Source organism: Balaenoptera physalus, assembly GCF_965194825.1.
Source record: "Balaenoptera physalus genome assembly, chromosome: 15".
Lineage (NCBI taxonomy): Eukaryota > Metazoa > Chordata > Mammalia > Artiodactyla > Balaenopteridae > Balaenoptera > Balaenoptera physalus.
Genome location: NC_138894.1, coordinates 17,803,392 through 17,830,619, shown reverse-complemented (window position 1 = coordinate 17,830,619; position 27,228 = coordinate 17,803,392). Strand labels below are relative to the sequence as shown.

Below are 27,228 nucleotides of genomic sequence, written 5' to 3'. Positions count from 1 at the left end.
TAGTTATTGCAAGAAATATTGGCTCCTCTTAAGCCAGGGTGATTTGCACACCCATCCAATATGGATCTCATACCCTTGCATCTGAGTTGTCACGTGGGGAGAGGATAGCTCGGGGGTGGCTATTGAACTGTTGCATGGAAAAGCAAGACTGATGCTGCCTGGAAGGCAAGAAGTAGTTCCTGTTCTAGCCTTCTAGGTTGAGGGCTGCCGGATATAGTCTATGAAAGTCTAATGAGCATGACCATTTAGTTGAATTGAAGGAGACTCTCTGGCAGGGCAATGTGTAAATATTTCTTTTTCATACTCCTGAAAAAGGAGCCACTGTGATGTCTGACCATTCCCTCCCTAGTACATGTTTCCTCTTAGTTACACTTTTGTTTAATTTTCTAGGTGAAAAGGAGTTACTTATCAGATATTTTACCATTTCTGGTTAATCAAACCAGAAGCAAACCAAGCCATTTCTCTTCTCCAGTTCAGGTTAGATCTAGACACATACTGAATCATGATATTGACCATAATCAAACAGATTGAGTTTACAAATGTAAAACTCAGGAAATAGCTAACTTCTTTCCAGGCACTTGCTTGTTTCCCTTTGTCCAATAAATATGTTCAAGTCATAATGATTAAAACTGTGTAATAATGAAAATAATGAGACAACTTAAATTTTCATGGGGCCCCGTGAGCTCATCTAATTCACCCAGTACCTTATAGCAGGTAAGGAATCACTCTCTTGTTTGTAGAAATCAGGATGGGAGAAGGGAACAGGGTGGACAAAGACATATGTATGCATTCTAGCACAGCCTAAGCTGGAAACCAGCCTGACAATTGAAAAGGGCAGTGTGTGGACAGAAAGAAACTAATATGAGACAGGAGGAGGGTGCCACAAACACCCAGCAGAATAATTTGGATTTAATGATATAAGTGATAGGCTGTTCAGAGTTCTTGAGCAGAAAGGTCTCATGAGACAAACCATGCTTCTACATTCTTAGTCCAGTGGATCAGTTTAAAAATGAACAGATGCATTTTCCATCACTGCAAGGTGTAACAACAGATAGAGATGCTGTTTGAAATAACAAATCACACTGAGATCTTATTGTTTTAGAAAAATCAAGAATTAATTCCAAGAGGAGAAATCATGTTTTTTAGGCCCCCAGTAGATTTCCTTTGAGTTTTATCTGAAATCAACAATAACAGGACAATTGATGACCTACCACAATCAGTCATGCAATTCTCTCCACGTGACACATCCTTTTAGACATTAATAGAAGCCTTGAGTCTAAGTTTCATTTCAGATGGACAGAGACAGTTTCTATCACAAAATAATTTGACAAGGGATTCCATGATTCTACATTGAGCAGCAAGAAAACGCTACAGATATTTTTTTTTTCCAGTAAAGCATAGTTAAGTGTAATTTTATTCAAGACATTCTTCTCAGTCTGATTAACTTTCCAAGGATCTCTGTTTAGTTAATTGGGTCATAAAGTCATCTTCTTTATCAGCAAAGTAGGGATTTTAGAGCACAGCAATTGAGAAAGTTAAGTTCTCTTTTTAGGTCTTAAAGGAAGACTAATTTTTCTGGTTATTTCCTCAAAGAAAGGCCTTTATGGAACAAACATCCAAAGGAGACAGCTGAGGGAATTCCCTGGCGGTCCAGTGGTTAGGACTCCATGCTTTCACTGCCAAGGGCCCAGGTTCGATCCCGGGTTTGGGAACTATCCTGCAAGCTGCACGGTGCCAAAGAAAAAAGAAAAAAATAAATAACAAAGGAGGCAGCTGAAGTTTGAGGCTGAATTCTGAATGCCAAGAGGTGCTGAAAAGGCAGCCATCACTTAGGATTAGTGGATCAACTCCTGGAACAGTTGAGCACTGAGGTTTATAGTGTGAGGAATGAAGCACAGGAATCCAAGGAGTATATTTAGGGTTCAACCCCTCGGGGACAAACTGGAAAGTCTAAGGAAAATAGGATTCCAGAGAACTGGGCATAGGCCTTCTTAATTTTTGCAAAGCTTTCCTTGACCCTACTGCCCCTCCTGCCTACCAACTGGATTGGGCTAGAAGGAAATCCCTGCTGATCTTCAAGAGAAGCATTTCATTAGAGCAATGAGGAACAAGCCTAGTTTTCAGAAACTTTAAGAAGGAATGGATGGGGAGGATATGGCCATCATAAAGGAAGTTTAAGAGAAGGAAAAAGACAGGGGATTCTAAGTTAAATGGCAGCAGGGTTGAGAAAAAACTTTCTTTAAACTAAAGGGAAGCTTTCTACAAGTTAAAGAGAAGTTCTGCATATTTTTAGATGCAGAGGAAAAGTAGCCAAATGCCAGGAGAGGTAGAAAAAAATGATACGAAACCTCTCCACCTCTGTTTGGATGAAATCCTGAGAGATACACTCAAGGGGATAAAACACAGTGAAGGTATGAGATTTTCAAGTTGAAGGTACAAGAGAGAACTCAGATACACTCAAGGGGATAAAACACAGTGAAGGTATGAGATTTTCAAGTTGAAGGTACAAGAGAGAACTCACCTTGTCACCACCATGTTTTTGTTGTTATTGTTTATTTGCTTTCAAATAAAGTTCAGTGGTTACAAACATTATTGTGTATCAGAATCACGCAGGGAACTTGTTAAGCTAGAATCTTTGAGTCCCATACATAGAGATTCTGATTCTGTGTTGGACCCAGAAATCTGGATTCTTAAGCACCCCAAGTGATTTTGATGCTGATGATCCAATCTTTCAAAAAGACTCTCATGTGTTCGTCTGTCCTGTGCAGAGTAGAGATGTGTAGTAGAGGAAAAGGCTTAGTGGTTTGAGAATGAGAATCTTGAATAGGTAGGAAAATGTAAATAAAAAGGATTTCTTAGTGGCACTGAGCACCAATAAGTTAAAATTCAGTGTCATGGACCACATCTGCTACCTTCTAGAAGGGGCTTTAGTAGCAGATAGATTCACACAGAGTGAGTTTTCTAGACACACACCAGGGCTAGGGTGAGGTGTTTGTTCTTGCTTTTAGGTTGGTTTGATGATTGATGTTAATGAAACATCTGAAGTTAATTACAGTTTCAAAGACAAGTTGAAATCTCCCACTTTGTAGAGAATCACCTGAAGAATGTCCTAATTATATCTTAAGCTGTTGACAAAGAAAAACATTTTAAACATTTTCCATACACCTCACCAGCAACAGGTAATACCTGGCATTTTCCCAGATGTTTCTGGCGTGAGTCAACCAGAACACAGACGAAGAGTCAGGCAGTGGCATCTGGTAGGAGCTAAGCAAGTTGAAGTTCTTCTGTTACGACACTGACTTGGGAGAGCGGCCTTCGAGACTCCCCACTCCACAGCACCATCGGCTCCCCCAGTTCCCTTGTGTGCTCACTTGAACAGCTCTTGCTTTGAGTTTGCTTTCATTCTGGTCCTGTATGCCCTAATTTTAAAAATATTTTTCTTACTCAGTGTTATTAAAACAAAAATAGAAGTTAAAACCTAAAAATGAATTTTGCCAATGGTTCGTCAATTTTTGATTAACAGACCCAAAGCATATGAGATTTTGTTCCAACCCCTTAAAAAATTTGTCATGCATACGTACGTAAATTTGTTTACATACAACAATTTCAGGGATTTCACAGATGACCTGAAGGCTGTGCTCAAGGGCCATGAACTCCAGGTTCAGAATGCAGAGTTAAGGACTGTAAGAGAAAATAGACATGGGAAACAGTTGATTTTCACTGGAGTGTTCCCGTCTAAGTTCTTATTTTAAGAAGTTTAGAGAATCAGCCCTTTCTATTCTCATTCCTTTGTTTCCCACTCCTATCCTTGCTCCTGTTTTTATCCCGTTCTTGCTTTTCTTCTTTACTTGATCAATTTCTTATTATGGGTGAGGTTGAAGAATACCCTTGATGAAATAAACAATTTCTCATTAACGATTATTTTGATATGTGATAAACTGGACATTTTTAAGCTTAATCTGGGTTTTGATTCTAATCTTATCTAATTCATATTTTCTTGTTTTGATCTTTCTCATAATTCTGTAAATATTGGGTACTGTAAAACTCTTTTACACTATTATTATTGAATAGTTTCTAAAGAATCAAAGATAAATAAAAACTTATTTCCATGTAGCTTTCATAAAAATCCATAATTGACTTTTTTTGTAAAGATCACATAACTGAAACTATCAAGCATATTGCCATAGTTGTGAAATCCTTAAGAGCTATAATAAGTCTAACTGTTGTTAAAAAGCAGCTCCCTTTTCTTGAGTAATTTATTCAATCTAAAAGTAGTCCATTAGAATTTTTTTAATTTTTAAATAATACTTGTTTTCCAGAAATGTTTTATCTTTTTAAAACAAAATAGTAATGCAATTGCTTAATTTTGTGTTGAATACTGTATTCACTTGCCCCAATTTTTATTTGTTCAAAGGGTTGTGAATTATGAGAACATCAATAAAAATGACTACTATACTATTAGCAAAAATGCAGTAACACATGTCTATAATGATGATGTTGAATTTATCGAAATTGATCGATGGGAACAAGAATATCTATATCACAGAGAACTCACTAAGATTCCTGTATTTTCACTTTTCCGGAAATGGAAGGCTTTTAACGTGTGGAAGAAGAATGTCCGCTCTAAAAAAATCAGTGGATGTCGAAAATCTCTACAAAAAGATCTGTTCATTGTCAATCATGTATGTATTTATTAATCATATTTTAAAAGAATTACTCACAGAAAAACAAAGTATTGGTATAGACTGTCCCTGAAATAGAATATTTCATCTTTCAAGAGAATTGACAATTTTCATCCTGTTTGTCACTTAAAAGTCTGGCAAACTAGTGTATTTCTACATCTTTTTTTTATTACATCTTTATTGGTGTATAATTGCTTTACAGTGTTGTGTTAGTTTCTGCTGTATAACAAAGTGAATCAGCTATATGTAATACATATATCCCCATATCCCCTCCCTCTTGCATCTCCCTCCCATCCTCCCTATCCCACCCTTCTAGATGGTCACATAGCACCGAGCTGATCTCCCTGTGCTATGCAGCTGCTTCCCACTAGCTATCTATTTTACATTTGGTAGTGTATATATGTCAGTGCTACTCTCGCACTTTGTCCCAGCTTACCCTTCGCCCTCCTCCACCATGTCCTCAAATCCATTCTCTATGTCTGCATCTTTATTCTTCTACATTTTAACTAGGGTTGAAAAACACTAAAGTATAACAAGAGAGTTGCACAGGTCCCCTTTATTTAGAAGCATCTTCAGAGGTTTGGATTCATGACCCCCTTTCTTGTTGATCAGGAAAGTTGTATATCCTTTTGAACAGAGCAGGCCAGCAAGCCCTATTACTAATTCTCATTTTTGAGACACTCTGGACTTTATGGTCCAAAATAATTTGGGGGCATGTTTTCATGGGCCAATAACTCCCAATGTCTCATACATTTTCTTCTATCATGGATTCAGACAGTAGGGAAATTTTTTTTTTAATTATTTATTTATTTATTTATGGCTGTGTTGGGTCTTCGTTTCTGTGCGAGGGCTTTGTCTAGTTGCGGCAAGCGGAGGCCACTCTTCATCGCCGTGCGCGGGCCTCTCACTCTCGCGGCCTCTCTTGTTGCGGAGCACAGGCTCCAGACGCGCAGGCTCAGTAGTTGTGGCGCACGGGCCTAGTTGCTCCGCGGCATGTGGGATCCTCCCAGACCAGGGCTCGAACCCTTGTCCCCTGCATTGGCAGGCGGACTCTCAACCACTGCGCCACCAGGGAAGCCCGGGAAATTTTTAATATTTACTTTGGAGGAGGGGATTATCATGGAAAAAGAACTATTAAAGGGTATGTGGCCACATTTAAAATCTCTACTCACTCCTTGAATTTTGACTTGCAGTAGAAGTTTTCTATTTGGCCCCTGGGAATGAGCTGTAACCACCATTTCTGTCATGCTCAGAGTCCTCAGCTGTCTATTTTATGACACTGAGTCACCACCCTCTCACATCAGAAGCTTCAAGTTTGCTTTTTACTGGTCATTTCGTTCACTTTGCATATGGTAATCTGAAAGATTATTATCAAGACATCAGTCACACAATAAAGGAACATTCAAGGAATACAGCTCACAGAGGTGTTAGTGCAAAACAGATATATAAAATGTACCATCTCAGGTCATCCATCCCATCAAGCATTCTGGGTTGTGGAAAAGATTCTAATCCTTCTTGACATCAAACTCAACCCCTAGACCTCTAATTTCACCAAGGATCTATCAATCATTTGAACCTATTTTACTACCTTTTTACCACCTTTCATCTTTTACCATGTCTTGGACACTATACATTTCATAAATTTATTCCTAGGTAAGTAAAATATTTCCTCTTGCATTTAACCTCTATCAATTCTTAAGACTTTTTCTCTTTTTTTAAATGTGCTGAGAGTTGTCATTCTGTCTGCTCACTATTCACACCAATAGTGCTTTGGCCTTGACAATATTTTCTCTTTAATATAGCCCAAGCAGACTAGAAAGTTCTCATCATTTTAATCTTAGGTTGACGTAACTAATCGAGCCATTGTGTTGGTTTAAATATCTATTAGATGCTATCATTATCCACACACTTACCACTAATCTTATATTTACAGTGAGTTAATTAAGGGGGCTGATTCTTTTAGACTATGTTGAAGGGATAAATGTGGAGCTGTCCTTGAAATTTTTCTTTTTATGATTATTTTTAGTAACCAACCTTATTGGCATCTGTGCTCACATTTCCTTATAACAACTTTATTGACGTATGATTCATACAATTCATTCTTTTAAAGTATACAATTGAATGGTTTTAATATATTCATAGAATTGATCAACTGTCACCACAGTCTATTTTAGAACATTCCCACCATTCCAAAAAGAGTGATTAGCGTCACTCTCCATTTCTCCCCAACTCCCCCAGACCAACTCCTGCCCCAGCTCTGGTCAACCACCAGTCTATGTCTTTTCTCTCTTGATGTGCCTACTCTATACATTTCATATAAATAGAACCATACAATATGTGGTCCTTTGTGACTGGCTTTTTTACTAGCATAATATTTTCAAGGTCCATCTATGTTGTAGCATGACATTTCTTTCTATTGGTAAATAATGTTCACTTGTATACATATATATGTTTTATTTATCCATCCACCTATTGATGGATATTTGGGTTCTTCCACTTTTTGACTATTATGAATAATGCTGCTATGAACATTTGTGTACAAGTTTTAGTCTAGACATATGTTTTTATTTCTTTGAGTATATACCTAGGAGTGGAATTGCTAGGTCATCAGTAACTCTGTGTTTAACATTTTGAGGAACTGCTAAACAGTTTTCCAAAGCCACTGCACAATTTTACATTACCACCAACAGCATATGAAGGCTTCAGCTTCTCCATATTCTCACCATTACATCTGTATTTTTCATTATAACTTTTCTTACTGGTTATGAAGTGGCATTTCATTGTGGTTTTGATTTATATTACCCTGATGACTAATGATGGTGAGCATCTTTTCATGTGCCTTTTGGCCATTTGTATATCTTATCTGGAGAACTGTCTATTCAGATACTTTGCCCATTTTTAATTGAGTTACCTGTATTTTACTATTGAGTTGTAAGAATTCTTTATATATTCTGGATACAAATCCCTTATCAGATATATGATTTGCAAAACTTTTCTGCCATTTTATGGGTCTTTGCACTTTCATGATGGTATCCTTTGAAGCACAAAATTTCTTAATTTTGATGATGTCCATTTTATACATTTTTTTCTTTTGCTGCTTGTGTTTTTGGTATAAAAAACTATTGCTTCATCTCAGGTCACAAAAATTCACCCCTATATTTTCTTCTAATAGTTCTATAGTTTTAACTCTTACATTTAGGTCTTCAATCCATCTCAAGTTAATTTTTGCTGATGACATGAGGTATGGGTTCACCTTCATCCTTTTGCATGTGTCTGTCCAGTTGTCCCAGCACCATTTGTTGCAAAGACTATTCTTTCCACCTTGAATTGTCCTGGCATCCTTGTCAACAATTGCCTGTAAATGTGAGGATTTCTGCACTCTCAGTTTTTTTCTGTTGATCTATATCTATCCTTATGCCAGTACCACACTATCTTGAGTACTGTAGTTTAGTAGTAAATTTTGAAATTAGAAAGTGTGACTTCCCCGGGCCTCTTGAATTTCCACATGAATTTTAAGATCAGCTTGTCAATTTCTGCAAGGAAGCCAGTTGGGATTTTGATAGGGATTGCTTTAAATCTGTAGATCAATTTAGGAAATATTGCCATTTTAACAGTATTAACTTTTCTAGTCTATGAACATATAATCCTTTTCCATTTATTTAGGTGTTCTTCAATTTCTTTCAACAATGTTTTGTAGTTTTCAGAGTATATATTTTACATTTCTTTTGTTAAATTTACTCCCAAATATTTTATTCTTTTTGATACTATTGTAAGTGGAATTGTTTTCTTAAATTTCATTTTGGATTTTTCATTTTATATATGTAGAATATATATGTATTATAGAGTATATATGTGTATTCTACACATATATGTGTATTCTATGCACATATATATTTTACAATACATATAAAGAATATATCTAAATGATATATGTATATATATATATACATATTCTATATAGCAATACAATTGACTTTTGTATATTGAGCCTGTTTCCTGAAACCTTGCAGAATTTATTATTGACTCTAGTAGCTTGATTGTTTTGCATGTGCTTGTGTTTCAATTAATTAATTAATTTAATTTTTATTGAGGTATAGTTGATGTATAATATATATTTCAGGTGTACAACATAGTGAATTTTAAAGATTAATTCCATTTGTACTTATTATAAAATATTAAAATAATGCTAATGCTTATCACTTTCAATGGGCACTCTTGATATACCAGCCTAAGAATGAACCACCTAACCCAGATTCCATTGGAAATTTGCTAACAGCAGAAACAATGATGGGAGAAAAAAACAAAACACCTTCAGTCTCTCTTACATTCACAGCAGCTTTCACATTTGTCCTTTATGCTGACAGCCAGATATTTAGGTTAAGCCAAAGTAATTTCTTAGATTATATATATTTTTTCTTCCTCCAAATTCCCACTGTCAAACTCTAACTTTTTGGCAGACCATCAATACCAGTTTTGCTGTCCACCTGGATCCTAGCTATTTATCCCTTTACTAATAGAACTTATATTTTTGGCTCAAGGACTCTTTCTCCAGAGTACACTGGACTTTCTTGCCTTCACTGCCACATTTTGATTAGAGACTCATTCCTACTCCTGTACTCATGTTAATTTATGTGGTATCTTATCTCAATTCAGAGACATAGCCTCTAAACTTCTGCTTCTTTTTTTTAAAATTAAGTATAGTTGATTTACAATATTATATTTTTGCTTCTTTTTTATCGTGAAAATTCCTCCATGAGATGAATCTTAAGGGCTATACAACTTCCTAGATGTTTGGTCACATAAATCTCTTCAGTGAGGACTCTACTAATTATAACTTCCTTTACTTGTACTTAGAAAAAATAATTAAAGCACTATTTCATGTTGGTCTGAATGACTATTGGTTGTCCTGTTTTGGAAACTCCTAGAAAAGAGTCCAAGAGTGTGCTATATATAACACTTAAACCAGTGTCACATATGAATAAATTTAAGTTAACTTTTAAAAATATAATGTTATTGCTCCTCCTTTGATTAGATTAGAAGTGAGGGTGAATGACCTAGAAACAATCTTGGAACATGTGCCTTCAAAGCCACCATCCTAAAACCCTGATTTATGATGATGGCATAGAGGAAGATTAAATTATATTTTGTGACATTATTCCACAAATACTTCCACTCATTCTGCCAGCCCACATTTCAAGATAGATTCTTAATAGTGACTGAATACCTACTGAAATTTTAAAGTTAAACTTTGTCTTTGTTCTATATCATAACCTCTTAGATCAATAGATGGGCTCATCCATTATCATGGTGACTCGACATTGTAACACTAAGAATCTTTTAATAGCTATTAGCCAAACCTAGTGAAATTTAAGATATTGCCCCATCCTCTGTTACTTGCCCTCAATTTCATGGTTAAAAGACATGTATTCAAAATGAAAAGAAAGGAATTCAGACAAATTAAATCTGATAATTCAAAGAATACTTTCAGAACAAAATTTCAGAAGTGTCCCTTTTCAATGTACGTACTTTGTAGCTGTAGCTGAAATTAACATATAGAGCTATTTATTTTCCTTAATTACCATTCTTGCTTTCCCAATATTTTTATACTTTTAAAAGGCAAGGGTTTTTTTTTAACTAAATAATGATAAATTTCTATTTTCATTTAGTATTTGCGACCAGCTCTCCTTAAAATAAATGAATTGTGTTATCAATTGAGTTTTATGGGACTTTGTTGTATTGAAAAATATCACACCTACACCCTGCAAGAATTTAAAGCTGCACAAGTCGTATGGCTAGAGGAGGTGAGGAATTTTGTCTATAAGTTTCAAGATTTTTTTTCCCTATTACTGATACTTTGGTACCACTAATGATACATATTTATCAATGTCTAGGTGACAGAGCGCCTAGAAGAATTTCGAAACGAGGCCAAAGAAGTGGTCAGAAAGGCTTGTCGAGTTGCTCTGCGTGCTGCAGGATTTATGCCTGATGACTGTGCATATGAACCTATTGAGGGTATGAAAGGGAAAGAACTTCAACAGATCAGAAGTGGTGGCTTTCTGAAATGTTAACTCATTTTCATTCCACTTTTCTATTTTAAATAAGGACCCTATTTTTCAGTTCTTCCAATCTTTGCTTGATAGATTATAAATTCAATGTATATTGTAGAAGGGGATAAAACAGTAAGTACCACAATTTCCTTGCATTACCCTTGCTTGTGTATAGTATTTCTAAACTAGTTACAGAACCTTTATTTCACAAGCATTTTATAGTGGACTCAGGGCCTCTCTGCTTAAACGTATGTCCAACCTACTAGTACAGACAATAGGTTTGTTAAAATTAAGGGACTGGATGGATCTCAGGATTGGCCCCAGCTGGCAGGGACTCTAAAGGATAATTTTATGCAGGCAGAAAAGGAGGGTAAATGTGTTCCTGGAAAGAGGTGGCATGGGACAGAGATCAGATCCTGTTAAAGAAGATGTTAGTAAGCTGTCTAGAGTCTTTTGTTGAGTTGAAATCCTTTGATGTGGAGTTTGTTTGGATAACTGGGCTGTTTTCTGGAGTCTGAAATGGCTCATGAACCAAAGCATTTTGTCATTTTTGAATTTTACTTGTCTCTTAATCCATATTGAAAGAAATGGAGTTTTTACACAAGAATTCTTGTCGTTGTGTCTTCTGTTGTTCTTAGGTCACTGTAAAATGCCAGAAAGCGGAAGTCTCATTGAGTTGCCTACATCTGGAGACTCCGAGAAAATGACATACACAGAGCAGGCCAGCAAAAGGCATCACTGCATGAGGCTAACATGGTAAACTGTTATTCTTTCTTTCAAGAAAAACTAGAGCATCCATCCTTCTCAAGTTTCATTAAAGTTAAAGCCATCATCACAGGATTCACTAGTGATAAGGAATTTGGAGGACACAGTAACCTGAATGCAGGCTCCAGAAGCCTGCCCTTCCAGCTGCCACCTAGCAAAGCAGCCAGAGAAGGTGGAGGACATGTCCAAGGCCAAGAGCTCCTCTTTGATCACTAAGGCTTTGTTTCCCTCTAGCCCAGCCAGGAACACTGGGCAGGCTGTAGTAAGGAGAAGTCAGGCACACAGAGATTTGTGGGCCTCCTTGAGTGGATCTGGAAGGTCTGCTCCACCTGTCTGGTCCCTAAAGAGCTACAGGCAGCTGCATGGCCACACAAAGTTCCACCCTCTTCCTGAGGCAGGTTGCCACGGGGAGACCAGGGAAGAAGTCCACCTTCCAGGATCCCACCAGGACCTTCCACCTGTTTACCCAACTGGGTCTTGCCATTGTCCCAGAGTTTGTATTCCACATCATTCTAAAACCTCATCACTGCAACTAACTCGTGCAAACAAAATCACCAAACATTATCTGAAGAGTTGTATGTGGCACTAGAAAACACGGATGACTGTTACTCCGCGCTCACTAACTTGGTCCACATTTTACAACCATTTATTAAATCTTAATTGTGCCCAAGTTTATATGTGAGATAATCTGGTAATAATGTCTGTATTGCAACAGAAGGAAGTGAAGCAGTCCTGAGGCCACTATCATAGGCTAGAGGCCCCTCAGGCTCCACTTAAGCAGCATAAAAAGTTATTTCAAATGCCTTGCTGACTCAGTTTACATTCTAAGCACTCAAGTAGGGAAACATTAAATTTTCATCTTTGGGTTAGCAATTGCTGTCAAACAACATTTATTCAATAGCAAAGATTTCATTACCATTAGAATGTAAGTCACAGATATATATTTACTGATTTCTTCTTTAAAGCATCTTTTAAAAAAATCTATGGCCCCTGAGGAGCTATGTGCTTTCTTCATAACTATATTTCTCATTAAATATCTACTGAATGGTTAGAATGCCTAGCTAAATTGATGCTATATATTTGAATATATTTGTGTTTTAAAGTGAAGAATGTCTAAGAACAACTGTTCTGGACAATTAATCTCTGATATTGTAATATAAATGGAAAGTCAAAGAGAAATTATGATATTTAAAATTTTAAATATTTGCTTTAGAGTCAGTTTCAAAAATAGGTAGTAAGTATAGAAAACTGAAGCAGTATTGTTCTTTTTTTTTAATATTTCAATACTTTAATCTACAGTTACAGTATTTCACTTTTGTCAACTGTTCCAATAATGTCCTTTAAGACATTTTTTTTTTCTCTCCAAGAAATGATACAGTTCAAGATCATGTAGTTGTCATGTCTCTAATCTCCTTAACCTGTACTTTTTAGCTTTTCTGTGTCTTTCATGGTAGTGAGATTTTTGAAGAATACAGGCCAGTTGTTTTTTCAGATGTTCCTCAATTTGGATTTACCTACTAAAAACAGTTAGGATTTGTTTGCAGTTTTTCCCCCTAGACTGAGAGCATATAGTGAAAGTATTTGGATTACTCTCTGCCCTGCTCAGTTCAGTTATGTTGCACATTTGAAATACAGTTAATTGGATTGATTTGGTTTGTTTGCATTTAGTTTAATGTTGTTTCCCCCATCCTTGTTGGTTTACTTTTATTTTACTGAATATGTAGAATATCAGGATGACTTCGAAAGTCAAAACTATACCAAAAGTCATTACTCAGAGATGTGTTCAGTCCCCTCTCTTTATATCCAGCTCTAGGCAACCAAGATCTGATTTCTTTCCGTATAGTTTTTGCCTTTTCCAAAATGTCATATGAACAGATCTATATAATATATAGTCTCTTGTGTCTTTTACTTAGCATGCTTTTGAGATTCATCTACATTCCGTATCAGGAGTTCATCCTTTTTTAGGTGTTATTTTCTTTGTTTCTTGCCATAATTTGGTAGATGCTGTTGTCCTCGTTTTACAGATGACAAAACGATGCACAGATTAGTTAAATAAGCCCAAGTTCATACAGGGATAGTAGAGCCTGGATTTGAACTCTGGCAGTTTGATTTTTTTTTTTAATTTTGAGGTAATCATAGATTTGCAAGAAATTGCAAAGTGCAGAGAGGTCCTGTGTACTCTTCACTTAGTTTCCCTCAGTGGTTACATCTTACATAACTATAAATACAATATAAAAACCAGAAAATTGACATTGTATCATTTTATCACATGTGTAGATTTGTATAACTACCACCACAATCAAGATACAAAACTATTCTATCACTGTAAATATTTCCCTCATGCTACCCCTTTATAGTCACACCCACTCCTTCCCCCACCACCATCCCTAATCTTTTCTTTTTTAACATCTTTATTGGAGTATAATTGCTTTATAATTGTGTGTTAGTTTCTGCTGTATCACAAAGTGAATCAGCTATACGTATACCTATATCCCCATATCTTCTCCCTCTTGCATCTCCCTCCCATCCTCCCTAACCCACCCCTCTATGTGGACACAAAGCACCGAGCTGATCTCCCTGTGCTATGTGGCTGCTTCCCACTAGCTATCTATTTTACATTTGGTAGTGTATATATGTCCATGCCACTCTCTCACTTCGTCCCAGCTTACCCTTCCCCCTCCCCGTGTCCTCAAGTCCATTCTCTACATCTGTGTCTTTATTCCTGTCCTGCCTCTAGGTTCTTCAGAACTTTTTTTTTTTTTTTAGATTCTGTATATATGTGTTAGCATACTGTATTTGTTTTTCTCTTTCTGACTTACTTCACTCTGTATGACAGACTCGAGGTCCACCCACCTCACTACAAATAACTCAATTTTGTTTCTTTTTATGGCTGAGTAATATTCCATTGTATATATGTGTCACATCTTCTTTATCCATTTGTCTGTCGATGGGCATTTAGGTTGCTTCCATGTCCTGGCTATTGTAAATAGTGCTGCAATGAACATTGTGGTACGTGACTCTTTTTGACCTATGGTTTTCTCAGGGTATATGCCCAGTAGTGGGATTGCTGGGTTGTATGGTAGTCCTATTTTTAGTTTTTTAAGGAACCTCCATACTGTTCTCCATAGTGACTGTATCAATTTACATTCCCACCAACAGTGCAAGAGGGTTCCCTTTTCTCCGCACCCTCTCCAGCATTTATTGTTTGTAGACTTTTTGATAATGGCCATTCTGACTGGTGTGAGGTGATACCTCATTGTAGTTTTGATTTACATTTCTCTAATGATTAGTGATGTTGAGCATCCTTTCATGTGTTTGTTGGCAATCTGTATATCTTCTTTGGAGAAATGTCTATTTAGGTCTTCTGCCCATTTTTGGATTGCGTTGTTTGTTTTTTTGATATTGAGCTGCATGAGCTGCTTGTATATTTTGGAGATTAATCCTTTGTCAGTTGCTTCATTTGCAAATATTTTCTCCCATTCTGAGGGTAGTATTTTTTTTTTTCTTTTCAAGCTTTATTCGTCTAAATGACTATCTAATTGAGAACACAATGCATGTCCTAACAGTAAATTCTGCTAGCTCCCTTTTGAATTATCTCACTGACAAGTTAAAACGGACACCTTCAGCAGATGTCATTCAGAAATGGATTACAGAAGAGAAGCCTGAAGTCACTGATAAAAAGGTATATTCAGACACAATTAAGAAAATTCATTGGTCAACATTTATTGAGGAGTGCTTACTATGCACTGTGAATTATGCTATTTTCTGTGTACTGGAAAAATAGGAGAAATGCTTAGAGGATTTCACAGTATAATCAGAGTCTACCATACACACATGAAATGACAGAATGAAAATCAGCATATCAGCAAGTATCTAATAGCAGAGAAAGCATCCATTGTGCTGAATATTGCAGTCTCTCTCACAGGCACTTGCTAAAGGTTCCTCATGTGTTCACTCAATAAATATTCCTTAAGTATCTACTATGTACCAATCCCTATGCTGGGTATTGGGTACACGGTGATGAAAAGCATAGACAGAATATTTGCCCCCAAGAAGCTTATAGTTTGGGGGTCATCGTGAGCATGAACTGGCAGAGAGAAGCAGGGAAGGTGGTATAAATGAAAGAGATAAACAATAGTTTAGAGGCGAGAAGGAGCAAATCATGGGAGCAAACCTTTGTGCTTTCAGTGAATAACCTCTTAGGAGGATGTTGATCTTATAAACACAGAGTAATGTGAGACATTTGAGATTAAATAATACAAATTTGTGCATTCTAACATAGCTTATCTGATAGCCCAATAAGCTTTTCCCCAGCTCCATCCTGGATAATGGCTTCATGACAGATACCTAAAAACATAGCAAAACATGCATATCTGGTTTCATTAAGCTTCCTACCTTCATATCTGTGCATCCCCCCAGGAGACCCAATATGCAGTTTCAAGGCCTGTCGCTCTTTGCCATAGTTTTCCTTTTCTCCAAAAGTTGAATTTTAGCTGCATACTCCTTTTCATTACTTTCTCTCCTTCCCTATTCTCAATTCCTTTTTTTCCTCAATACTACCACATTTTGAAAGTAGTATTTATCTTTCTAATTATAAAAGTAATATATGCTAAGTGCAGAAAATTTGAAAAACACAGAAATATACAAAGAAAAGCATCCTCTGCTATACCAAGTTAACTATTTCCAAGGGGGAAGGAAAGGAATCATACTTTACTTACTGCTTTATCACCTACTTTTTCCACTTAGCAATGTATTATGAAAAATCTCCCCAGTCAATATGTATTTTTTCCATATAACATTCTCACATAGAAATGTATTATACATCTTGTAAATAATTTTCTATTATTGATCACTTTCTCACTAGTCCAAATAATGCTGCAAAGAATATCTTTGTTTATACATTTTTCATACATCTCTGATTCTTCCCCTTAGAAGAAATTCCTAGATGTGGAATTCTTGGATCAGAAATATGCTCACTTGTTAAGGCTTTTGAAACTGATGCATAACTTTCTAGAAAGTTTTGTGTCATTTTACAATCTTCCTAGCAATGTTCGAGAAGGAGCCTTTGGCCATATGCACACTAGATATTATCATTCATTTCAACCTTTGTCCATCTGATGGATGTAAAGTAATATGTCACTACTTTTAAATGTTATATTCCTTTAACTGCCACCACAGTACAGGGATAAGAGTATAGGTCTCATGATGAGAAAGACCTGGGTGTCAGTTCTGATCTGCCACTTACAAATCAGTGTGTCCTGAATGAAATGTCTTACCTTCTCCCGATCATAGTTTTCTCGTGGGAATAAAAATGATACCTGCTACATATGATTGGTGTGGGATTTACATAAATAGTTAGCACTACCTGGCACACAGTAAATACTCAATAAATGTTACTGAATAAACTATTACTATCTTGAGGAAGAGAAGGAGGAGGATGTTGATTGATACTTCCTTTAAAAAATGTCAGATTATGCCCTTTGCCCATTTTTCTGTTTAAATATCTTTCTATTTAGTATCAATTATGATGTTATTAGTATATATTTCTATTGACTATATCAAGTATATTTCTATTTAAATATAACCAACCTTCTATCTGCATTACTATATACATTACTGATATATTTTTCCAGTTTGTTGTTTGCCTTTCCACTTTGTTGACAGTGTTTTTACAAGGAGAGAAGTTTTACACTGTCATGTAGTCTTTCCATATTTGCCTTTATTTTTTAATTTCTATGGTAGTATTCTTTGAAAGACATGCCAACATTATAACATCAGCTAATTGTGTAAGCTTAAGTTTATGTGCCTTCTGTAATACAGAGGTTTTTTAAATTTTAGACCTTGATACTTATATCTTTATAACACTGCAGAAATGCTCATTTCAGGGGGCCCCCGTGTTGGAGAAGCAGGAAGAAGATGAATCTCTCATTCCCATGTTTGTCACAGAACTGATTTTGACAGTCCAGTCACTGCTCTTTGAGCCTCCTTTGGAAGATTTTCTGGTATGTGTTTCCTCATATAGCATCCATGCATAAATACCTTTTTTGGAAAATGAAGCAACTGTTCTACTGTCAAATGATTGGCAGGGTTGCTATTGTCCCTTCTCCAAAATGATCGTAAGGAAAAGACAAAGCATTGTTCTGCACACAGCATGGCATCTACATAAAAAGTATCTGAAAGTTTAGCACATTTTCTTTAATTTGAGACAGACTAGGGGCTTGGTAGGGTACACCACTGAGAGAACATACGCTATACAAAATGTAAAATTGACTAGAGGCATCCCTCCAAGAAATCGCTATGTTGTAAGTACCATTTTTGAAATCTTTTAAAGTATGTTGCATCTGAGTGTTGTTTTGGTATCTACTGCTGTGCAGCAAATTACAACAAATTTGGCAGCTTAAAGCAACAGCCATTTATCACTTCAGTCTCATGGATCAGGGATCTGGGCACTGCTTAGCTTCTTCTCCGCTTCAGGGCCTCTCCATGCAGGCTGCCCTTCGGGTATTGTCTGGGCTGAGGTCTCCTTAGAGGCTTGAATGGAGAAGGATCCACTTCCAAGTTCCCTCAGGTTGTTGAAGAAATTCATCTCTAAGCAGCTATAGGACTGAAGTCCCTGGTTTCTTGAGAGAAGTCCAGTGGGCACCACCCTTAGATCCTAGGAACCATCTGTAGTTCCTATAGTTCATGTGGCCAACTCTATAAGCAGTTTACAGTATGGGTGTTTGATTCTTCAAGACCAGCTGGAGAATCTCCTTTGAGAAGGGCCCAATCCCTCTTGTAAGGGCTTTCACTTGATTCAGACAGGTCTACCCTGGATAATCACCTTTTGGACTAACTCAAAGTCAACCTAATTATATCTGCAAAGTCCCTTCAGCTTTCCCTGTAATGTAACATAATCATGGCTGTGGCATCCCATCACATTCACAGATCCCCCCATACTCAAGAGGAGGGGATTATACAGGGCATGTAAACCAGGGAGAGGGGATCTTGGGAGCCATCTTAGAGTTCTGCCTTCTCCATTTGGGTACAGGCATAGATTAATAAACCAATCAGAGTCTATATTTTCTGCCCTTAGCTGTGTATTGTGGTACAAAAGCACGAGTAGTCAGGATCTCTAGATTCTAGTCTTGACTCAGAATCTCTAGATTCTAGTCTTGACTCAGAATCTCTAGATTCTAGTCTTGACTTTACTCCTATGGGGAAACCACTTACCTCTCTGGGGTTCAGTTTATGCATCTGTGAGATGAGTTTTAAGGTTGCTTCCTCTTCCAGCAGTCTATGACTCTCTAATTTATCAGATCTTCAGGCTATTTTAGGATATTTACAAGGACAAGCAGACTGCTGAGTTCCCTGTGGTTGGACCTTCGTTCAGGAGCTCCCACTCAGAGAGGCACTGGACTCTCATGTCCCTTCCGGGCCAGAAGGCTCTTGGCCTTCACGTGGAAGGTAAAGGTTTCTGTGCAGCAGATGATGCAAGAAAGCTCTCTCCAGCAAGCAGCTGGTTATTCTCCTTAAGCCCCAAGTGACAAGCCTTGAAAACCTTAACATTCTCCGTATTTCCTGTTGTAGGGTCCAACTCCCCACAGGGGTGTTTTTAATTCCTACCCATGAAGTCATAGGCCAAGCATGTTCATGTGTTCACACCACACATAAGATTTTGCTTCATGTAACCCCAAATTAGCCAAAGGCAGTATAAACTGCCATGAGTGGATCACTCATGAATTTTCTATTTTTTCTCGCTCTTATTTTGGTCATTAGTCTTAACATTTCAAACACACATACACACATACAGCTTCGTCTAAAGGAAAATTATATAACTAAATCTTGACATCTGACATTGTTCTTTCTTGGGTTAACTATGGTTTCCTAATACTTGATCCAACATACATTTTCCAGTTCTTTTCTTTCCTATGGTGTTTGACAGACCTCCCGTTGCATATGACTCCTGCCTCTGGAAACAGACTCCCCCTTGGTTTAATTTCTCATGGTTTTACTCCTGTGCCAACATTTTTTCCTTTCCAGTACTCTATTTTGGAGCTGCTTTTTTTGTCTGACCTTTGACTGTTGCGAGCCTGAAAGGCTCCCTCCTCTTCACATTTTTTATGTTCCTCTGGGGGCTTGTGTCCGTGCCTGTTGTTCCAACTACCACTTCTAGAATGGGGACTTTAAATAAATATTTCCATCGTGTACTTTTCTTCTAGACTTCAGCCTTGGAGCCATCTGGAAATCTCCACAATTAACTCCAACTCACCAAAATAAATTGAACTTATCAACTTCTTCCAAAACTTGCTCCTCCTTCTATATCTCCATTTCAATGAAAGGCAGTATCCAGATGCCCAAACCAGCAATCCAGGAGTCATCCTAGATCCTCCCTTACTTCTTTGAGATCAAGGCAGCGAGTCCTGTGTGTTGACCTTAGTTGCACCTCCCCTCGATGGGAACCTCATCAGCTCTTACCTGGCCTGCTGTGACAGTCTCTTCTGACCTGCCTGCCCCTCTTCCTTCTAGTCCATTTTCTACATTGCTGACTGCAAGATTATTTCATAGGCAAATCTGATCATGTCACTTAAAATTAAATTTCTTCATTGTCAATAGGATGCTCTGTGAGATGATGATAGGCATTCTAGGAGAAAAGGGTTTGTGACATGCATTTGCATATTAACAAATATGAAAAATCCTGTTTAGTAGATCCAGAGGAAACTCTTGTTTAACCTAAGGTTTCTTCCCAAACTTATGTGACATTGGGACCCTTTTAACTCAGGGTAGTCCATGGTCACAATCTGGGGAATGCCAGACCACCGGCTAACACTGGAACCCAGCATCACTCACAGGGCCTTTCAAGAAGGGGCTGACTGCATCATGACTGCATTTTTCCACACTGACACTTATGCTCCAGCACCCAGACCTGCCAGCCCCCCTTGGGCCTTTCACATACAATGACTTACAAGGACTGTACTCCCATCTTGTGTACTTGACCAGCTCCTGCTTGTCTTTTAAGACTCTTCTCAAGAATGACCTTTATATCATTTAGATATATATTATTATAAATTATAAATTAATTCGTGCTCATCAAACTTGAAAAACACAGAAAAAGATTATTAAAATCATCTGTAATACCATGTGTCAGAAATAGAAACAACCTTTTAACATTTTTATACTTTTTTTCCAGTCATGTTTTAGTACATACTGATATACCAACACACCTAACTTACCATGAGATTTTACACATACATTTTTAAAATGGGATGTTATACACCAGTTTCATCCTGCTCTTTTTTTTAACTTAAGATTACATTATAAGCTTTTTCCCATGTCATTAATCAATCTTTGAAGAGATGCCTAATTTCCATTCATATAAATATACCATAACTTAACCATTCTTCTATTTTTGAACACTAAGGTATTTTTCTAATTAATTTTTATTATAATTAATGCTTCAGTGAGTGCCCTTCCACATGAATCATTGTTTACATATCTAATTTTTTCTCTTAGGATTGATATCTAGGATGGAAATAACTGCTCAAAGAATATGAACTTTTAACCCACCTTTTGAACTTTCCCTGATTCTCTTAGGCATACTTTGGCCTTCCTTCCTTTATGACTTTTCTGTGTTTTGTTCATGTTTCAAATGAATGTAATATATTCATCTTAATGTGTTGCAACTTTTTGCTTATCTACCTCTCTTTCAATTAGAAAACATATTTCCTGAAGACAGGGGCTGTGTCTTCTGATTTGTCATATATTCAGAGTCAACGCAGTACCTGGCATTGTTGAATGAGTTATTCTTATTTATTTTAGCAGTTTAGAAAATTCAAAACTTTTTATAAATATAACCATGTGTGTGCTTACATTTATGTTTGTGCTTTTCTCTCCAACAGGATGGTATTTCAGGTGCAATTAATCATTTCCGAAACACTGTGTTATCAGTTCCTAATCTTGTGCCTGATTCATATTTTGATGCTTTTACCAGCCCTTACATTAACAACAAATTGGAAGAAAAAACTTGTGGATTTGGTCCAAGCTTATCAGCAGTATTTGATGATGATAAGAATTTTCACACAATTATCTTTCAAATAAAGGTATATTTTCTTTTACTAAAACTATTTTTATAATATTTTTGATTTTTAAGAAACTAGGTAACATATTTTCTTCCTGTCTTATCTTTAGATTAAATGCTACTTAATCTCTAAATGCTAAGGTGATTTTTTTTTAAGTCCTGGTAGATTAGAGCACTGATTATAAGAAAGAGACTTAAAAGTACAAGCTATTCAAGATGGTATCACTTTTTGGGGGGGGGGAAGTAAGGTTAAAAACGAGGAAGAGACATTATCTGAACATTGGGTGGTACAGGGATAATAGAGCAACTGTTGAAAATTTAAGGCCCTGCAAGACAAAAATAACCAGAAAACCAGAATACACCCAACTCCTTCCCCACAACCAAAAAATAAAATAAAATAATCTGCACATTGCTCTACTGACAAAACAGAATGCCCTTGAATTATAAATCTTGTAAATCACTCAAATCCATGAGCTGAAGAAATTAAAATATATTAAATACCTGAAAAGGTACTATAAGGAGAAAATAGAAAGTGAAGATTAAAATATTCCTTCTCTTACCTCCCAAAAAACATGAAACAAAAGCTGCACTATAAACTAAATAGCCTCAACATTAAATCAAAAAAATTCAAAATTTAAAATAAAAATGGAATTTTTTTTAAAAGACAAAATTATCTCAGAAATCAAGACTAAACTGCATCATGCCAGACAGAATAACCTGAAGTGAAAATGCAATAATGAGTATAAAGACAGGAAAACAATCAGGAGAATGAAAATAAGCTAGAGATAGATAGAAGTAAAAATGGTCAGAGAGAAAATAATTGAAATAGAAAACAGGCAAAGAAGAAATAACATATGTATAATTGGAGTGTCTGAAGGAGAAAAACAAAACAAAGGGTAGAACAAACACATAACTATAGTCCAAGAAAAGAAAATGTGAATCTATATATTGAAAGGGCCCACAGAGTGCCTTGGAAAATTGACCTAGAACAATCAACTCTGAGATACATCCTTTTAAAACTATTAGCTTTTAAAGCTAAAGAAAAATTCCTCCAGGTCTCACACCACAATGAAAATAACTTACAAAAGTAAGAGAATTAGACTAGCATCAGGCTTCTCAAAAACAATGTATAAAGAAAGGCAATGATGGAACAGCATTCTTTAACGAAACTCAAGAGCAGATAATGCGAATCAATAATTTTTATCTAACCAAGCTAGTCCTTCAAATATCAAGGCTATAGAAAAATAGTTTTAAAAAGGCAAGGGCCTAGGGTTTTTGGTGCTGATCAGGATTTTTTATGAAATTAGGATGAGTTTCATCCAACCAAGAGATAACTTGGCAAAAGGACTGATCTTCCTATTTCTGGATCCACATGTAAGGAGCTTGGAAGTTGCCACTCTATCCTAACAAGTAAAAAGCTGAACACACTGACTGAACAGACTGCTATAGGATCTGTAATAGAGGGGAGAACACAGGGGAAACCACAGCCCTCAAGATTGGAGAGACAGAGTGATGAAAACAGGGAGTCATGGCTTCTGAGAGCAGAGACTATGAGCAGAAACCTCAGTGAGAACCAGTGCCAGACAGGAAAACCTGAACTGTAATTGATGAACTGATGGAGGCTCAGTGTGAACAACTCTGAGAGTTAAAAACTCCAGGGACCAAGTTATAGGGGACCCCCACATTATTATGAAATTTACCTGCAAGAACTCAACCAGATTCTCACAGTAAATATTAGAGAAAAATTCTCTCATGCTTCCAGCAGGGAGAGGGGAAAAGGAATAATTTGAAATATGTCAGAGCACCCTCTTCTCAACAAGGCCTACCCTCAGAGGGAACTAGTTAACCAGAGCCTAATTTGCTAGTGTATTATCTGATCCTAACTTACCTGGGGGAGGGGAAATACACAACTCCAGCCCACTCCACCCATCTGTCCCACCTAAGGAGAGAGAAAAAAAAGTGAGAAATATTTATGAAGTTCACAGTTCAGAGGCATTGGCTCACTAAAAGACTAAAACCTAATCAAAGGACTATAGACTATATCCCCTCCCCTGACACATACCATCCCCTTACTAAGGACCTGTTAACAGCAGTTCCTTTTACCAAATACATCATGTCCAATTATCAAAAAAAAAAAAATTACAAGGCACATTAATAAGGGGAAAAAATTAGAAGACAGAGCAAGTATCAGACCCAGACATGGCAGGGATATTGGAAATATCAGACCCAGAATTTAAAACAACTATGATTAATATGCTAAGGGCTCCAATGGATAAAATAAACAGCATGCAAGAACAGATGGGCAATGTAAGCAGAGAGATGGAAATCCTAAGAAAGAACCAAAAAGAAGTGCTAGAGGTAAAAAACAAAACAAAACATAACAGAAATAAATAATGCCTTTGATGAGCTTATTAGTAGACTAGACACAGCTGAGGAAAGAATCTCTGAGCCATAGAATATATCAATAGAGTCCTGAAAACCAAAAAGCAAAGAGAACAAAGACTGAAAAAAGCAAAACAGACTATCCAAGAACTGTAGGACAACTTCAAAAGGCATAACGTATGTGTAATGGGAATACTGTATGATTCCAGCTATTTGACATTCTGAAAAAGGCAAAAACATGGAGACAGTAAAAAGATCAGTGGTTACCAGGGGGTTGAGGGTGGGGGAGTGAAGAGGCAAAACACTGATTTTTAGGACAGTGAAAACATTCTGTATAATTCCATAATGATGGATAAATGTCATTATATATTTGTCCAAACCCATAGAATGTTCCATACCAAGAGTGAACCATAATGTAAACAATGGATTTTGGGTGATTATGATGTGTCAATGTAGGATCATCAATTGTAACAAATATACCACCCTGGTAGGGAACGTTTAGTCTTTCTTTAGAAAGACTGAAAATGAAGTGGTGCTCAGTGGTGTAGAGACAAATGTAAACAATAAGAAAACAAGATTTGTGATCCTATGAGTCAGGGCTATAAATTTCTATGCACCAAATATATATACAGGAAACACTTGCAAAAGGCAAAGAGATGCAATGAGACACAAATGGAACATAAATAGAAACACTGTGAATAGAAGACTTTAACATGCAACTCTCATCATAAGGCAGGTCAAGTAGGAAAAAAATAAATAAGGATATAGAAGTCCTAACTAACATAATCAATGACAAATAACAAGGAAATAACCGTTTAAACAGAAAAAAAAAATGAGGGATTACCTTGCAGACATTTATCCAAATAAATTTGAAAACCTAGATTAAATAGATAGTATTTTTAGGGCAACATGGTAATCTAAATCAACCACATTAAAAATAGAAAGCTTACCAATCTCCACAGAAGAAATAGAGGAAGTTATCAAAGAAATACCTTGTAAAAAGCACCAGGCCCAGATGGATTCACAGGGGAATTTTATCAACTCTCCAAAGACCAGATATTCACAATAGCACATAAATTGTTCTAGAATACTGAAAATGCCTGGTGGAAAAAACTTCATTGTAATAACAACAAAGCAGGTAATATATAATATTTAGGAATAAACCTAATAAGAAATGTTAAAAAAAAACCTATATAAGGATATCTTTTTAAGTTTTCTTAAAGGCTTCTGCAAGACACAAAAATAGACTTAAAGAAATATTCTTAGATGTAATGACTCAACATAATAGATATCTGTTCTCCCTAGGTTAATCTATAAATTTAACACAATGCCAATAAAAATACTAATAAGCTTTATCATAGAGCATAAGTTTATAGTAAAGCCTATATGTAATAATAGACATGCATAGAAGCTAGGAAAACCCTGAAAAAGAAGAGCTATTTGGGGTATTATTCTTACCAAGTATTAAATATAAACTCTATAATTAAAAGATTGTGGTATTGGCTATCAGACCAGTGGAACAGAATAGAAAATCCAGAAATACACCTAAGTACATATGAAAATTTATTAAATAAAAAACATGGTATTTCAAATCACTGAGATATATTTGGACTTTTTCATAAATAGCGTTGGGATAACTGATTAGCCTTTGGGACAAAGTTAAAGTTAGATACATATCTCACATTGTATATAAAAATAACTGGATCAGGGATCTAAAAATTTATTTAAATCATACAAGTTCTAGAAGAAAACATGGGTGAATTCTTCTATAATCTTGTTCATAAAGAAAGGTTATCTAGCTATGACTCAAAATCCAGATGCAATAATAGCACAAATTGATAAATTTGATGGTATAAAGTTTTTAAAACTTTGCAAGGCAAAAAAATATATAAACAAAGTAAAAATACAATTACAAACTGGGAGAATCTATTTGCAGCATATAAATCACAGCTAAGGGCTAATATTTTTATACATGAAGAACTCTTGCCAATGGGAAACAGGGAGGAGACCAAAACTAGGTAGAAAAATGGTCAAAACATATGATAGAAAACTCACCAAAAACAGGAAACTAGGCACATGAAAACATATTCTACCTCACTTATAAGAGAAATGCAAATGGAAACAAAATTGAGGCAGCATTTCTCAACTATCAGATTAGCAAAATTCAAAAGTATGACAACACATTCCGTTGGCCAGCCTATGGATAAACAAATGCTCTTCACACTTTGCATTTGAGAATGCAAATGATGGAGAATTTTACAGTATATAACAAAACTATATGTTATGTATTTACCATTTGATCCAGCAATTCTACCTTTCAGTATGTACCCAGAAGATGCATGCCCAACAATAAAATAGTACATATGCACTAGATTTTGTTAACATCATTATTTTTATAAAATATCAGAAACTCCCAAAATACATAGGATGAACTATGGTACATTTACACAGAGGAGGACTATACAGCTGAACAAAATAATATGGAAAATATCTACCAACAAATATGGAGTGATTTCCAGGATATATTGTTAGGTGAAAAAAGCAAAGTAGAAAAGAATATCTATAGTGTGCTACTTTTTATGTCAGAAAATAGGGAGGGAGAAGAGATAAACCAGAAACTAAGGAAATTTGTTACCTAGAGGAGACAGTGGGAATGGTGTAGACAGGATGGTGGGCATGGAGTAGAAAAGATGAGAAGAGTCACACTTAGTTCTGAGTATACTTTTGAATATAGCACTTAAAAATCAATAAGAATGGGGAAACAAAACCCTAAAATAGAATACAATGAAAACAAAAGAACTAGACTATATTTCAAATGAATAACATAACCACACTGCAAGGAAGGGGAAAAAAACTAAACCGAGTAACTTTTAAACACACTATTTTGCCCATATACCCTTAAGCTAAAGACCACTATAACTATAATAAATATTGAATTCCACTTTGTTTTTCATAGTGGTATTAGTGTGTTAGCAATTCTGAAATGACTTTCTGTGTATTCTGGAGTTGAGCAAATAACTAAATATTGTGGATAATGGAATGAGGTTACTCATCCTCATCCAAATATGGAAGAGGAAAAACCAGAATGGTGTTATATTGGAACTGGAGTTATGAACTCATGATCTTTAATTGACCGATAGAAAGAGCACTATGTATAGGGTTTTGTGTATATATGTATTTATGTGGGGTGTTTGTGTGTATCCTAGATCTGCTTGCTGAGATGGCCTAGAAGCAATGACATCCTAATAACAATGAGCATATTTGGTGACCACACATTGTTTTCTATATATCATTC

The 27,228-nt window shown here is 36.2% G+C and overlaps 1 protein-coding gene across 1 annotated transcript in view; it reads left to right on the top strand.

Moving 5' to 3' along the window:
• Positions 1–27,228, top strand: part of DNAH6 (dynein axonemal heavy chain 6) — a 293,021-nt gene that overhangs the window by 42,138 nt on the left and 223,655 nt on the right. The window contains exons 5-11 of the mRNA XM_082425941.1: positions 4,415–4,682; positions 10,349–10,483; positions 10,574–10,694; positions 11,368–11,485; positions 15,008–15,176; positions 17,380–17,496; positions 21,373–21,573. Of these exons, the coding sequence (XP_082282067.1) occupies positions 4,415–4,682; positions 10,349–10,483; positions 10,574–10,694; positions 11,368–11,485; positions 15,008–15,176; positions 17,380–17,496; positions 21,373–21,573 (1,129 nt within the window). The remainder of the gene's footprint in view (positions 1–4,414; positions 4,683–10,348; positions 10,484–10,573; positions 10,695–11,367; positions 11,486–15,007; positions 15,177–17,379; positions 17,497–21,372; positions 21,574–27,228) is intronic.